Source organism: Dipodomys ordii, unplaced genomic scaffold (assembly GCF_000151885.1).
Source record: "Dipodomys ordii isolate 6190 unplaced genomic scaffold, Dord_2.0 Scaffold82, whole genome shotgun sequence".
NCBI lineage: Eukaryota > Metazoa > Chordata > Mammalia > Rodentia > Heteromyidae > Dipodomys > Dipodomys ordii.
Genome location: NW_012267298.1, coordinates 7,780,505 through 7,795,457, shown reverse-complemented (window position 1 = coordinate 7,795,457; position 14,953 = coordinate 7,780,505). Strand labels below are relative to the sequence as shown.

Below are 14,953 nucleotides of genomic sequence, written 5' to 3'. Positions count from 1 at the left end.
AGGAGGCTGCAATGCTTGGTAAGAAATGTACGCATTATCCTGCCCATGCAATTGTACCCCTCTGTACAGTATGTTCACAAATAAAATTAAAAAAAAAAAGAAAAAGCTTACTGCAAAGGACTATTCTGACATAGTAAACCAAGCTAACACTCATGGGTGATCACTTATTTGCTTAGGATAAGGCCAGATAAAAGGTTCAATTCTTTTTCTTTATCCTAAAAAGATTAGATGAACAGTTTGTTTTTATTTCAATCAGAAATACATATATATGTATAAACACACACATACATATATATATATATATATATATATATATATATATATATATAAATAGATATAGATATACCTTAACTGAATTAAACTTTAGTTTGGTTTATTCATAGCCCTGGGTCCTGAACCTTGATTCATCAGCAGACAATCACTTCCTAACAGCCCTTCTAGGAAACAGGCCATACTCAAGATGAAATGCTAGGATCGCTAACCACTACCCCTATTACTCCAAGCTCTCATAGCTTCCTGGTGGTCTTCACTTTTCCCCAAAGAAGAAAAGCCACTTTCTGCTTGCCTTCCAAGAAGTAACACGCAGGTCTCACACCTAGCAAGGTTGCCCTACTGGAATAAACCTTTTTCCTCTAACATGCCTTTTCTGGGTTCTTATTTCTTCCCAATAAAGTCTCTAATTCTAAGTTTACTTTTTATTTGCAACTGCATCTGCAAGATAGAAAGAACTTAATACATTTCCATGTTTACTTTTTTTGCCTAATTAAATTCATTCCTTCATTAATCAATACCAATGTTTATATCTGAGTTTCAATACAAACTGTGTGTATAAGTTGTAATAATTACATTACTCATTGATAAAGACCAAGTGCTTTATGAAGTGGCCTTTAATTGATCTATGTTCTATTTGTGACTTGACACTATTCCTTGGGGAATAATTATAGTTAATGTCATTTCATTAACAATTCAACTTCAAGAGCATGTCAGATTGTCTTTAATTGCATGTTCACCAAAAAGTTGATTAGTCTAACAAAGGGATGTTTAATTGATCTCTAACACAACATGTGAAACTGAACTTGTAACACAGGGCCCCTACAACTTCAAATGTATTCTTCCAGAGTTCCAAGCACACCAAAAGACATTCCTTTCCTACAGCAACTCAGATCTGCAGATTGATCCTTCTAGAGGTATAGACCAGACCTTCTATGTTCAATGCTTGATCTCCCAAAGCTGTGCAGATCCTAACAAATGCTCTCTTAAGCCTAGCCATTTTCACTAGCCATACCACAACCAGCCAACTAGATCACCTCTTAAATCACTAGAGTTCTTTCCCTACCAACCTACTTCCATCAGCAGAGAAGTCTTTTAGAAACACAAGGTTAACCTCACTATCTCTGCTTAAACACAACTACTCTACTCTTCTTAGAAGCTATGTCAGAATGTCCAATCCTGGCTGTGAAAGGTCGACCAGAGTGAGCTCACCTACCCATTAAACATCACGCTCTGCTTCTTACTTCTGCCATTCTGGATTTCTGTTTCCTGAAGCCACCATGCTCTAAGAACAGCCCTTACAGTTCATATGTAAACAGCTGGAAAGAGTTACTTCCATCCTTAAAACAAGCCAGACACATTGGTTCACACACTTCCTAGCCTTGCAGTTAGTGGGAATCAGAATGACTGAGGATCAAGGTCAGCACAGCCAAAAAAGAGAAACCCCACATGAACCAATAAAATGCTGAAGTAGGAGCATCCCAGCTATGGGTAAAGAGTAAACAAGTTTTCAGTCCAGGCTGCCCTTAGCATAAATCTGTTTCTATCCAAAAAATAACTAATAAAAAGGGACTGGTGTGGGTTCAAGTGCCTACCTAGCAAGAAGAAGGCACCGAGGTCAAAATCCAGCGCCAGTAAAAGAACCAGATAGACTCCAAATTAATGAAGTGCCAATGCAAACCTCACATAAACCTAGGAACCTTCAGGGGGAAAAAATTATTTTTTTACGATATTATCTGAGATTGGTGATATTACAAGAACAAACAAGTCCTAGAAGCCCATGAATTAAGATGGTTGACATTGTCTTGAAGGCTTTTTTTGCAGGAATCCTCTATGTCCTAGAGGCACAGAGGGGCAATGAGAGCTCAAATGAAAACACCTTCTCCTGGGAAGCCAGACAATTGGGAGAAAGGAAAGCAGTCACTGTGGAAACCTGCTCAGACCCAACTACTCCGTCTTCCTCCTGAACAAAAGCTGTCTTCTGCAGGCGGAAGGGCAATTAATTGTTTTATTATTCTCTTTAATAACAGCAACAAAACATTATTCAACTAAACATGTAGTTATTAGGTCAGTGACAAGCTTTCAACAAGTGTTAATATTACAATACTTACGACCTAGCAAGAACCCTGACACCCTTACTAAGGTTTACATTCCAGTGGAAAGAAAGCAAACAAATATAGCACACAGCAGATACAAGACAGAGATAGAAAGCAACCTCTAAGAGCAGGGCTTCACCCACACCTGGGAGTGAGGCTGGCTTCAATGACAATATTCATGACTGCACCCTGCACAGGGTCTGGGAACAGGGCTGCAGTGCACTGAAGAGCTTCCACATTTGACACACAGCGTGGACAGAGCAGTGACTTAGGGAGAGGAGACACACACAAGCAAGCATAGAAGACAAAGATACATCCAAATTGGACTTCAGGCTAAAAGGGCTGGGATTTAAAACAGAGAGATAATCTAGGTGCTTTCATTTTCTATTCGTACTTTGGTTACTTCTTAAATTTTCCATATTAACATGAAGTTTACAAAGAAAAACAAAATTAATTGTGTAAGTTCATATGCAACCACTGTATAACAGGCTTCCATCTACTTCTCCAGACATCTTTATTTGTATGGGCCTAGGAATTTGGATTTTTATTAAGAAAATTATGGGCTGAAAACGATGGATCACTAAAGAAATCCTGACTCCAAAGATAGATTCATCTCCTAGGCAAAGACCATCTCTTACAGGTGGCGCTCTATGAACCATAGCTCCACCATGGCCTTTTTGCTCAAGGATTTTTCTGCCAAGGCTAGCTTCAAGTCATCATGATCTTCAGGATCTCAGCATCCTAAGAAGCTAGTATTGTAGAAGTGAACTACAGGTGCCTGGCTGTGTTTTTCCCCTTAATGTAGATAATCTTTTAGACCCAGAGTAAGGGCCTGTGGCTGGAACTCCAGTAACATCTTGTCATTCTGAACCCACCCTTACTCTCATCTCTTCCTGTATTTCTCTTTACACATACCAAACCGTTATTTTTAGACATTTCTTTCATGTTGGATTAAGACTAGGGAATATTTTCAACTCTAAAATCTTCTTCACATCACAATCCCTTTCTCAGTTAAAGTTTTGTTTTAGATGTTATATGGACTTTTTTACTTCCTTGATTTGATTTTCAGTGTTCTCTCACAAATCCATTAGCTGAGTGGCTATATTTTCCTTCTGTTCACAATCCTTCTCTCTATCCTTAATATGAGTCTGCCATAAATACTAAAAAGGGGGAAATAAAGCAGCAATAAATTATTAAACATTAGATCCATGAAATTTAAGTTCTAGCTACTGTATTGCTTTGATTAAGCAATATTAAAAGTCTTTGTATAAGAGAGAAAATGCTTAAAAACCTAGAGACTGCTTGGGAGTGAGCTCAGTTGGAAAGTACTTATCTAGCATACGCAAGCCCCTGGTTCTGATCTACAACACCCTAAAGCAAACAAGAAAACCAAACAAAAACCAAAACCATAAAAGTCTCTCCAACAGGAGTCATTCTGCTCACTAAAATAAAAAATGATCTAAAGTGTTACATCTTTTTTAATGGCTACTAACATGCAATAATCTGCTATTTAAAGAGTACAGAAGCCATTTGTGAAGAGAATATTATTCAATGACTGGGCATTGCCTTACTAATTGGGAGTTTCAGAAACAGAAGCTCTCTCTTGCCCTGAGAGGCTACTCTACATCAAGCTGTGCCCTTCTCAAGACAACTACCTGGCAGGGGCATCCTCTAATCCCTCTGGCTCAGTCTGGTTAGTGCGCACATTCAGGAAAGCTTTCCTTTAGAGGGTGGCAATGCTACCTTAGCTTTCATACACAGGTGTCTCAAAACTTGCATGCTCCATTATGCTAACCAGAGATTTCCCTTCTCAGTATCTGGAAAGCAGTACAGACTCCTAAATCTCAGATACTTTAAATACTTGAAATAGAGTTTTGTTTATTTAGACAAAGAACTTAGAATGTGTCTTCCCTAATCTCATCAAAGCTGACACTGAAAAACAGTAGTTGAGATTTTATTTCATATACTTTCTTCACATATCTGATCAAATATGCTAAGTCATTTACAACAAAATAGTAATATCAGGTTAATCATCATCTGCTAGAATACAAAGTCTTAAAAAAGAGATTGTTCATCTTTCGATTACACATTGTTTAGTAATGAGACTGTCTATGAAATGTTCATAAATAGTTTCCTGCTTACTAAAAAAATTATATGCTCTGGCTTGAAAATAAAGTTGAATCATCTCTTAAAACAGACTACTAACTCAAACTCTAAAGCAAATTACAAAACTATTAAAATTGTAAAGAGGTAAGAGTAATAATGGGATAAATATGATCAAAGTATTTTCTATGCATGTACACCAATATAACAGCACTAAGAACAAACCTTGTACAATTAATATACACTAATAAAATATAGTGTGTATATAGTATGTGTGCATAAAAAAGCCAACTATCTTGATATCTGGAGAGTAATCAAGAAAGGCAGATTATGATGGGAGTCAAGACTTGGAAAAAGGAAGTGGAGGTATGGCTCAAATGGCATAACCCTAGTCTTAAGATAAAAAGCCAAGGGAGAGCAAAGCACCTGAGTTCAAGTCCCAGTACTAACAATCAACCACACATATATGCACGTGCACATGCTTGTGTGCATGTGCGTACACACACACACACACACACACACACACACACACTATGGAATTTGGGAACTTATTTTAAAGCCTGACTCACTTGGTTTGAGAAAGGCAAGTACTAAAATATAAGGAAAAAGTCCCAGAAAAAACAAAGCCATAGTTGGGGATCCGCAAATTGTGTATAAAAGTTTACCCAAATCTCCAGGTAAACCCTGAATAATCTATACCAAAAATGAGTACAAAAGTAAAAATAAGAACAGACTTCTCACAAAGACATTGCAGTCTGAATCTAAAAAAGTTAATATAATATCAACTTAGATACTAAAAGATATTAACATCACTGAGAGAAATTCCAAAAATCTAATGTTTTTACAATGTGTAAATTTTTCCACCATGTGATAAAGCTTTTTATCAAGATGAAAAGAATATTATGAAATATGCTTCATGAGTGGATGGGAGTTAAGATGAAAGAGTGAACAAATGGAGTGAGAAATACTATGCAAATACAATCATAATGCTCAATATACATATGTGAGATGGAACTAGGAAATGGGGTGGGCAGAGTTGGGATGATGGCGGGGTGGGAGGGGGTGGGGAATGATAAAAGATATGACATATTTTTTTAAAAAGAGTACTGTGTAGTAATAATAGAGGTAAATTAAGCCAGGATGTCACATTTCAGAAATAAAAGATGGAGCTGTTCCTGTATCTATTTTACTTGTATTCAACACCTTAAGGAAAAAACTACCCTTGCAATAAATGATAAAGACAAATCATATGGAAGTGAAAGAAAAATACATTTACACACAAATGCACACATTAAATGTACATTATAAAATAATTACAATATCTGACAGAAAAAAATTATCTGTTGACATTAATAAGCGAAACAAATATAGGAAAAACGTCAAGTTTAAGAGAGTCATAGAAATTATCAAATCTGAAAAACAGTGCAAAAAAAGAGGGTAGAGAGAAAAAAGTAAATAAGAGTCAAAGAAACCTTAGTGTAACAATATCAAAACAGAAAAATATAATTTAAGTCTCAATAGAAGAGAGATGAGATAAGAAGTATTTGAAGGAATACTAACTAAAACATTATGATGCAATGGACAAGCTAATAGGTGCTGGCATAAGTATCCATACAGGAAGCAATGAAAAATAAAAAGAAATATAACTCTCATTTCCAAAGTCAGCTCATTTCGATCCAAGGTGCCAAAAAATTGCATAGAAAGAAGGCATCTTTCCACAAATGATGCTAAAAACAAAAAGATACTCAAATGGGGATGAATACAAACTTCACCTTTTTTCTTAGTCAATTTTGATTACTATGTATGTATGTATTTATGTATGTATAATTTTATTTATCCATTCACTGGTTGTTGGGTAACTCAGATTCCACAGTGGCTACATAGGTTTCTTTCTTGCACATTGATTTACATTCCTTAAAATAATGTATTTGAGTATTATGATGGGGTAATAAATTTGCTCTCTATTGAGGGTTTGCAGCCTCCTCACTGATTGCCACAGCAATCACACTAGTTTTCATTCCTTCCAATAGTATATGAGGTGTTTTCTCTCCTTCACCCTGACTGTATCCTTAAAAGCATTTGTTGTTGTTCGGTTTTTTGATAATTCCCATTCTGACTGGGAGAGAACTTTAGTGTACTTTTAATGTTCATTTTTTCATATGACTAAAAATGTTGAACATTTCTTCACGTATTCTTATTTCTTCTGTATACTTGCTTGTCCATTTATTAGTAGGATTGCTTTTTCACTTTTTAGCTTTTAAAGTTCTTTGTATAGATACTATTCCTTTATCTATTGATTTTCTCTCATTCTGTGTTTGTCTTTTGACTCTGGAAGCTGTTTCTTTTGGTGTCTAGAACCTTTTTATTTTGTTGTAGTCTCAATCATCCATCCTTGGTGAGGGCTGTCTTATAGCAACACAGACAACATTACATGAAGAAACAGAAACATGAAGCACAATAGAGCTGGAGATTTTTGTTGCTGTTGCTCTGGGAGTTCAAACTAAGGGCTTTGTATTTGCTAGACAGGCAGTAAACCACTTGGGCCAGGCCTCTAACCCTTTTTTGCTTTATTTTTGACTTAGGATCTCATTTATGCCCAGGTGGGCTTGGTCTATGATCCTATTTTAAGCTCTCCACCACAGCTGGGATAACAGGCATGAACCACTACACCCACCTTCTTCTTTTGAGATGGTGGCAAACACACCAGGCCCAACTACTGGCTAGCCTGGAACTGTGATCTTCCTAATCTCTGACTTCTGTTACAGGTGCAAGACACTAAGCCTTGTCCCCTCTCTCCTCCTTATAAAACCAACCACTAATGACATCAAGGAGACTCCTATGTTAGGATCTCATCTAATCCTAGCTGCTTCCCAAAGGGCCTACTTCAAAACACTACCAACATGTTAATTTGAGAATTCAACTTCAGACACACTCAAAGCAAAGCAAACTTTAGGATATACCATATATAAAAGTTTATTTGAGATACATCGTAGACCTTATTGTTAAAAAAAAAAAAAATAGGGATCAGCCTCTTTGAGTGAACACAGGAGAATTCACTTATGACAAAAACTCTAATATTGCCTTGAAGTTGGTAAAGATTTCTTAAGTTTACAAAAAGATCCATAAAAGGATTCTATCAAAATTTAAAATGTCAGCTGATTTTTCTACTAAGAAAATAACAAGTAAGCTGCAGAGTGAGCTAAATATTTGCAAAACAACTGAACAAAAATCTTGTATCGAGGGTATAAAAAAGCTTTCATCATTCAATTATATATATGTAAAAAACTTAAATTTCACAACAGAAAATACACAAATAGCCAAAAGTATATAAAAGTGATACAAAATTATTATTAATCATTAGAAAAATTAGATGAACATCACAAGAAATTACAGCATCAAAACATTAAACAATAAATCATAAAAAAACATAGTCCCCCTCAAAAGGAGAGGAATTTTTTTGTAAAACAAAATACATAGCAATTTCAATAGTAGGTATTTACCCAAGAGAAAAAAACAATAAAGACACATAATGGTTGGTTCTTAAAGGTTCACAGCAATTTAAATTCCTAATAACATAAAACTGAAAATACCTGGTCAAGTGGATAAACTGTGGTTCATTCAAGAAATAGATTATTATTTTTCAATAAATGATTTGCTGATATATACAACACATATGAGATGAATCACATATATGAACATTGCAAGGAAAAAGGTAAAAGAAGGATGAGATTTAAATACAATAAGAATATAGTATTTTTGGTCATGCACATGCCAAGCATTGTTTTAAGTGCCAAATATAGACAAGCTTATTTGATTCTTAACATTCTAACTTCATATTACAAATAAGAAAATAGAGGGGAAGAAATCATATAGCCAGTTATGATTCATAAACCTATTTTCTGCAGCACTTATACTAGCATCAAACAAAAGATATTATCACTAAATTTACTAAGTTTTTAATGCCCTTTAAAGGTATATATAGTTGGGAATGCTGAGGGGAGAAAATCTCTAAAAATTAACAAACAGAATATAACTTAAAAGTCTTCCTATGGTTCAGATGAATAAGTCTGTAGTACACACCTCACTGTCTTACCTTAGGAAACTGTTTTACAGGAATTAACACTTTCTGTCCCAGCTTCATGTTCTTATTTATCACCACATCAATGTACTTTTCTTCATCCTTGCTTTCTCCTTTTTGAAACTTTTCTATTTCTGTGGAAGCAAAAAGATATTGATGAGGTGTATGACCCAGAACTGCACAGTCTAGAAGTTCTGGCTGGCTCTTTAGGGAGCAGAAAATTAAATGATAAAATAAGTACCATTAAACTGTTGCGATATTAAGTAGCAAAATGTTTCCTATTTGTCAATCAATCTTCATACAGGCAAAAGAAAAAAGCACACACCATGGTTCTACAAGGTCAATTCCAACTGCCTATGCTAATAAAGGAGAATAATGAACTAGATAATAAATAAATGGGGCCTACTGAAATCCTAAAGAAAGGCTGATCAAAGAGAGGCAAAAAAATTCACAATTCAGTCATAAGGCTATATCCCTACTTATACATATTATTGGCATTTGCAAAGCTTTTCTTATCACTTAAGGTTCTACTTTGACATCTCAAAATACTTTATGTGCAACTCTACTGCTACCATGAAAACAAGGAAAACATGGCACTTCTCCCAAGAAAACCTAAGTTTCTGCTGGGTAAAATTTATTTTTTGTTCCATAAAAATCTACTACTAAGTACCTTCCATGTGTACGTGCCACAGAACAGAAATCTTAGCATACACTTCCTTCACTTTATGTGTGGACTATAGAATTTAACTGCACATCAATTAAACAACAGAGTGCTTGAGTGACTCCTGAGCAAATGAGGGTGTGCTCATCAACTCCTTATGTTGTCTACAGAAGGGCAATGGTGCTAAATGGAGAAAGAACCAAAGATGGCATCAGCTGGCTTTATGTAAAGGGAGACTTACATTTACCCAATTAGTGTGTTGAGTTAGAAATGATTAACAACTTAACGTAGTGGGGCACTTATGGCTCACACCTATAAATCCTAGCTATTCAGGAGGCTGAGATCTGAGGAGCGTGGTTGGAAGCCAATTAGGGTAGAAAAGTCTGTGATACTCTAATCTCTAATTAACCAAAAATAAATAAAGGCCAGAAGTGGAGCTGTGACTCAAATGGGAGAACACTGGGTTAGAGGAGAATGGCTCAGGGACAGCACCCAGGCCCTGAATTTAAGCCCTAGAACCAGAACAAGAAGAAGAACAGGAAGAAGAGGAGGAGGAGGAGGAAGAGGAAGAAAAGGAGGAGGAAGAATTATTAAGGATGCCATATCAAAATGCAAACTAGACTGCTCAGATTCATGACATAATTCAATTCTCAAAACAAAGAGAGTTCAAAGAGATAACTTGACTAATGGAAAGGCAGAATTTACGGCTCAGATTTTATCTGACTCTGAAGACAATGTACCACTACAGTATCTCCTATCATTTTTTATATCCTGCCAGAAAGAAAAGAGGTTTTCACAAAACATTTACTAAGAAGAAGAATGTGTTTATAGCTAGAAGCTTCATATTTGAGTCTCCAGTAACAACTAAAGGAGTCAGGTTCTAGAAGGGTGGCTCAGGTGGTAGACAATAAGCAAAAGCATCAGATATTGAGTTGAAGTCCGAGTCTGGTGTGTATGGGGGAGGAGAGTGGGGCTGAGGCGGGCACAGGGAGGGAGGAAAACACTAAAGGAGGCAGAGGGCCTCACAGTACCATCAGGGAACTTTGTTCTCCATCATCTTCCCATTTCTTACCACACTGTTATCTATTAAACAGAAAGATTTTCATATAGAAAACAGAACATTATTCAATAATAAAGAAGAATGAAATAGTATTTGCAGGAATATTAAAGGGACTAAAGCTCAACAGACTAAGCAAAATAAACCAGACTTAGAAGAAAATATTGCATGCTTTCACTGATACACAATCTAGAACTAATAATGATGATGATAAGACATGACTGAAAATGGGGAACTTAGCAAGGACCAACAGCAGTGGAGAGTGGGAAAGGTGGTGATGCAGTGAGTATGATCCAACTCCTATATATATTTACATGAAATTATAATAAAACTCCCTAAAACTGATGAGAGAGTAATGAAAGAGGGATTAACAAACAATAGCAGAGAAAATAAAATTATTAGAATTTAAAGGACACCTAATGGGAAGTACAGATTTCAAGGTTCTAGAGGTCTTACTAATTGTCTTCGGTGTCATTCTATGTTCTGTGTTTGAATTCAGGTTTTTCATATTTAAAACCAGAGTAAAGATTTAGTTCTAAATTGCTGAGATGTTATATAGTTTATAGATGCTGACAAAGACTTTCAACCCTCAATCAAACTTTTCTAGTAGTAGTCAAGATACTTTTCGGGGTTCTGTGAGTTAACACAGCAAATTTTCTCACCTGGGGGCAAGCAGATGTAGAACTCTTAAATGTGTAATCAGCTAGGCAGAAATATAGGTAGGTGTCACCTTAATGGGTGGAGTAGAGCACTGATACAGAAGCAGCCTTGTGGAAGAGAGCCCTCAATTGGTGTAGGTGGAGAAAGGGAAAAGCAGGTGCTGATTATGACCCTAGAACTTAGTTGTTCGATACCCAGCAGATATTGGTTATAGAACTGGATGCTGTCAGAAAACTACTGTTGGTAGGAATATAAATTTGTTCAACAATTCTGGAAAGGAGTATGGAGGTTCCTCAAGGCAAAACATAGAGCTCCCCTATGACCCAGCAATCCCACTCCTAGACATTTACCCAAATGATCACAAACAAGGAAGGCCACACTAAAGCTAGCAGCACAACTATGTTCGTTGCAGCACTGTTTACCATAGCCAAGGTACGGAATCAACCCAGATGCCTTTCAAGATAATGTGGTATATATACACAATGCAATTCTACACTTTCCATCTAACAGAATGACATCACCCCATTCATAAGGAAATAGACTTGAATAAAATGCTATTAGGTGAGGTAAGCGAGACCTAAAGAAACAGGCTGCCTGGTTTCCCTCATTTGTAATAATTAGTACATGTCTAGGATTGTTCTAGCAGACAATCACAATAGCTCAAGAGCTATGTACATATGGCCTTATAACATGATGTTAATCAAAGTGAACAATAATAAGATATGGAAACAAGAGGGGATGTTTTTTGTTGTCATTTTTCTTAAGGTACTGTATTCAGTTATTTCTCATTCTTTCATTTTTTTCCCCTCTGTTATCACTGTTTTTTATTTTGGTACAGAGACAAAGGACAAAGGGTGAAGCAATGCAACAGTGATACTCACAAGATACTTGCCTTGAGCTGAAGAGCTCAGGTATAGCACTAGGCCCAGACTTCAAGCCCCACAACCAGGAAAAAAAAAATCCTCCTGTGGTAACTAAATTTTTGCATTTCAGAAACTTTTCATGAATAAATAACAAAATTTCAAAATTGTAGAACTAATGGTACGAATGTACTAAATTACTTTTGTTTTTCTTGTTAAAGAGCAGTAACAGTTGTCAACTGCTTCATTGAGTATAATAATTCATAATTTCAGCTTTAATTAGTAGAGAATAAATCCCATCTTTATTATTTTTTCATATAATAATTAGGAATATCCCTGGCACAGTTCAAAGATTTAATATTGAAACTTCCTTGAAGGAAAAAAGAAAAAGGAAATTTTGTTGGCTGCAGGTGGCTCATACCTGACCTCAAGATACTTGATTAGGCTGTGATCTAGAGAACCATGATTTGAGGCTGGCTCAAGCAGAAAAGTTCTAGCAACCCTTTCTCAAATTGAGAAAGTACCAGGGGCAATGGTGTGAGCCTGTCAACCTAGCAGCCTTAGGGGCTGAGATCTGTAGAATCTTGGTTCCAGGCTAGAGCTCAGAAAGAAAAGTCTGCAGGACTTCATCTCTACAAAAGCAGCTAGGTGTGGTGGCATATGTTTATCATCCCAGCTGCAGCAGGAAATTAAAAACGGTAGGATGATGGTTCAACCACATGCTTGGGTAAAAGCCAATACGCTAGCTCTAAAACTACCAGTGCCGAAATGTGCTAGAGGCCTGGCTTAGCATGTGGGTGCCTGTACAGTACGCGTGAAGTCGTAAGCTCAAAAATATGAAAGAATAAAATAATTTTTTGTAACTATTTTTCAAACAACAGATTTTTATAACTTTTAAAAATTTGGACTAGCTATATACCATTTAATTTTTAATTCCATGAAATCAGAATTTCAAGCATTGCTTCTTGCATTGATAGCATGTAACTTTTTGAAGTAATCATAGTGAGAGTGGTTAATATGTAAATATTAGAAAAAATATTTAAGATATAACAACCTTGAAGTTTGGGTATACCTATGATTACAGAGTAAAATTGCTTAAAAATCCATTTAAAAATTTCCCCTCTAGATATATATATATACACATATATATATATATATATATACACACACACACATTTCACTTTACAATCTGGAGACTGATAAAATATGTCAAGTAATCATTAAATTATGTAGGGATATAGTATCTCTAGATTTATCCGGAAGATCTGCCCAAGCTTGAAGCCACATCTAAAGTGTATGTTTGCGTTCAATGAATCTGAAGGGTAGCAATGCAGTGGGAAAAGTTCTGACCCCCAGTGCTCTAATCAATGCTATTTTTCATTTAGTCTAGGAACACATTTCTAGAAAAATATCCTGAAAACATACAAGCACAGATATAAAATATTACATACATACTTCTCTGATATAGTATTGTGCTTAACAGTAATACATCAGCAACCATCTAAGTGTCAATCACCAGATTTAAAAGGCAAATACACATCCAAGATGTGATCCAGGGACTTCATGGACCATCTTTACATCACATACATCGTTTATAGTCACTTGTCCATGAAGTGTGAGCACACACTGATATGTAAGAGGAGAAAGTAAACAAAGGAAAACTTTCTCCTATATTGCTTTTTTAAATTTTTTTAAATTGTATTGTAAAGATGAGGTACAAAAGGGTTACAGTTATGTAAGGTAGGTAATGAGTACATTGCCTTTTTATACTGCATGGTATTTTTAAATTATGTGAATATTAAACAAAATACTTAATATTTTTAAATATGTGAGTATGTAAATTTTATTTAAAATTGTAACATTTAAAATTATTAAAATATTTTTAAAATATTTAAATTTAAAAATTATTAAAAAATTTTAAATATTAAAAATGCATAAAGTTATTCTAATTTTAGGTAAACATTTTTCTTTCTCTTGATATTCAGATCTGCATAATTCATTCACTGAAGTTGGAATGCATATCTCACTGAAATACAGATATGTTTGGAAACTGTTCATGAAATACTTTGAGAATCCACTGTTTCAATGCAACAGGATTCACCTGGAGTGGGGTATATTGGCATGTATCAAAAAAATCAACAACTGAATTCTGAGACATTAAAGAAATTACAATAGGGACCAGAATAGAAACCTAGGAAGGAAAATACACAAATTTCATATTTTATGCATAGAGTGCTACAAAAACAGGCCAATAGTTCTGGAATCGCTAAGGTTACTAAGAAGGCAAGAAAGTGGGTGCTAAATTCTTACAGGTTAAGGAAAAAAGATAACTAGGCAAAAGAACAATAAATTCTTTGTGACCTACACCATCCTGTGTAACACCAATTCACAATCGCTTATTTGTCCAGCCCAGTTCACATCAGAGGGGGTGACACGGCGGCACGATGAGGCATGAAGGTCATCATCCCTGCACCTCTGCAAGCAGGAAGAAGTCTTAAGAGTTTCTGACACCTCTTTTATATACACATGGTTCTACTGGACCTACTACACATGAAATTACAAAGCAGAATGCTAAGAAATAGTGAAAGTTGTTCTAGAATTATTATTATTTTGTTGCCTGTCTCACAAGTATAGGATTGTGTTTTTGACATAAACTATCTCTTTATCCTAATAAGGTTTGGATGACTACCATTTGACAGAAATAAGATCCTGAAGAGTCATACGTGTAAGAAGCTTGACAAAAATTGGACAGTCACAAAGTAACAGAGTCCAGATTTAATCCTGCATTTTATTTACCTTCAATGACTGTCTTTTAAGCTGAAAAAAAACCCACATAGGCAAGTTACCATAGTAACCATTTTAAGCATACAGCTCAGTAAGTTCAGTAGTGTCAAGTACAAACACAACTGTGAAACAGATCAACTTTTTCATCTTATGAAACTAAATCTCTAAAGCTATGAGACAACTATTTCTTACTTTTCTCTTTCCCTGCTGCCTCAGTAAACACCAATCTACTATGTTTTTAAAAGTCTGAATAGTTACCTTATGTAAGTGAAATGTAGAGACCTTGTAATATGTGTATTACAATGTCCTTAAGGTTCATCCCTACATTTTAAGACTCAATAATATTCCACTTCAGGCATATACTGCTCTTTGTTTTATATTCAC

General features: G+C 35.5%; 1 protein-coding gene across 1 annotated transcript in view; it reads right to left on the bottom strand.

The window, feature by feature from the left end:
* Khdrbs3 (KH domain containing, RNA binding, signal transduction associated 3) overlaps positions 1–14,953 on the bottom strand; it is a 118,754-nt gene that overhangs the window by 83,748 nt on the left and 20,053 nt on the right. Inside the window, exon 2 of the mRNA XM_013025132.1 lies at positions 8,563–8,751. Coding sequence (XP_012880586.1) covers positions 8,563–8,751 — 189 coding nt within the window. The remainder of the gene's footprint in view (positions 1–8,562; positions 8,752–14,953) is intronic.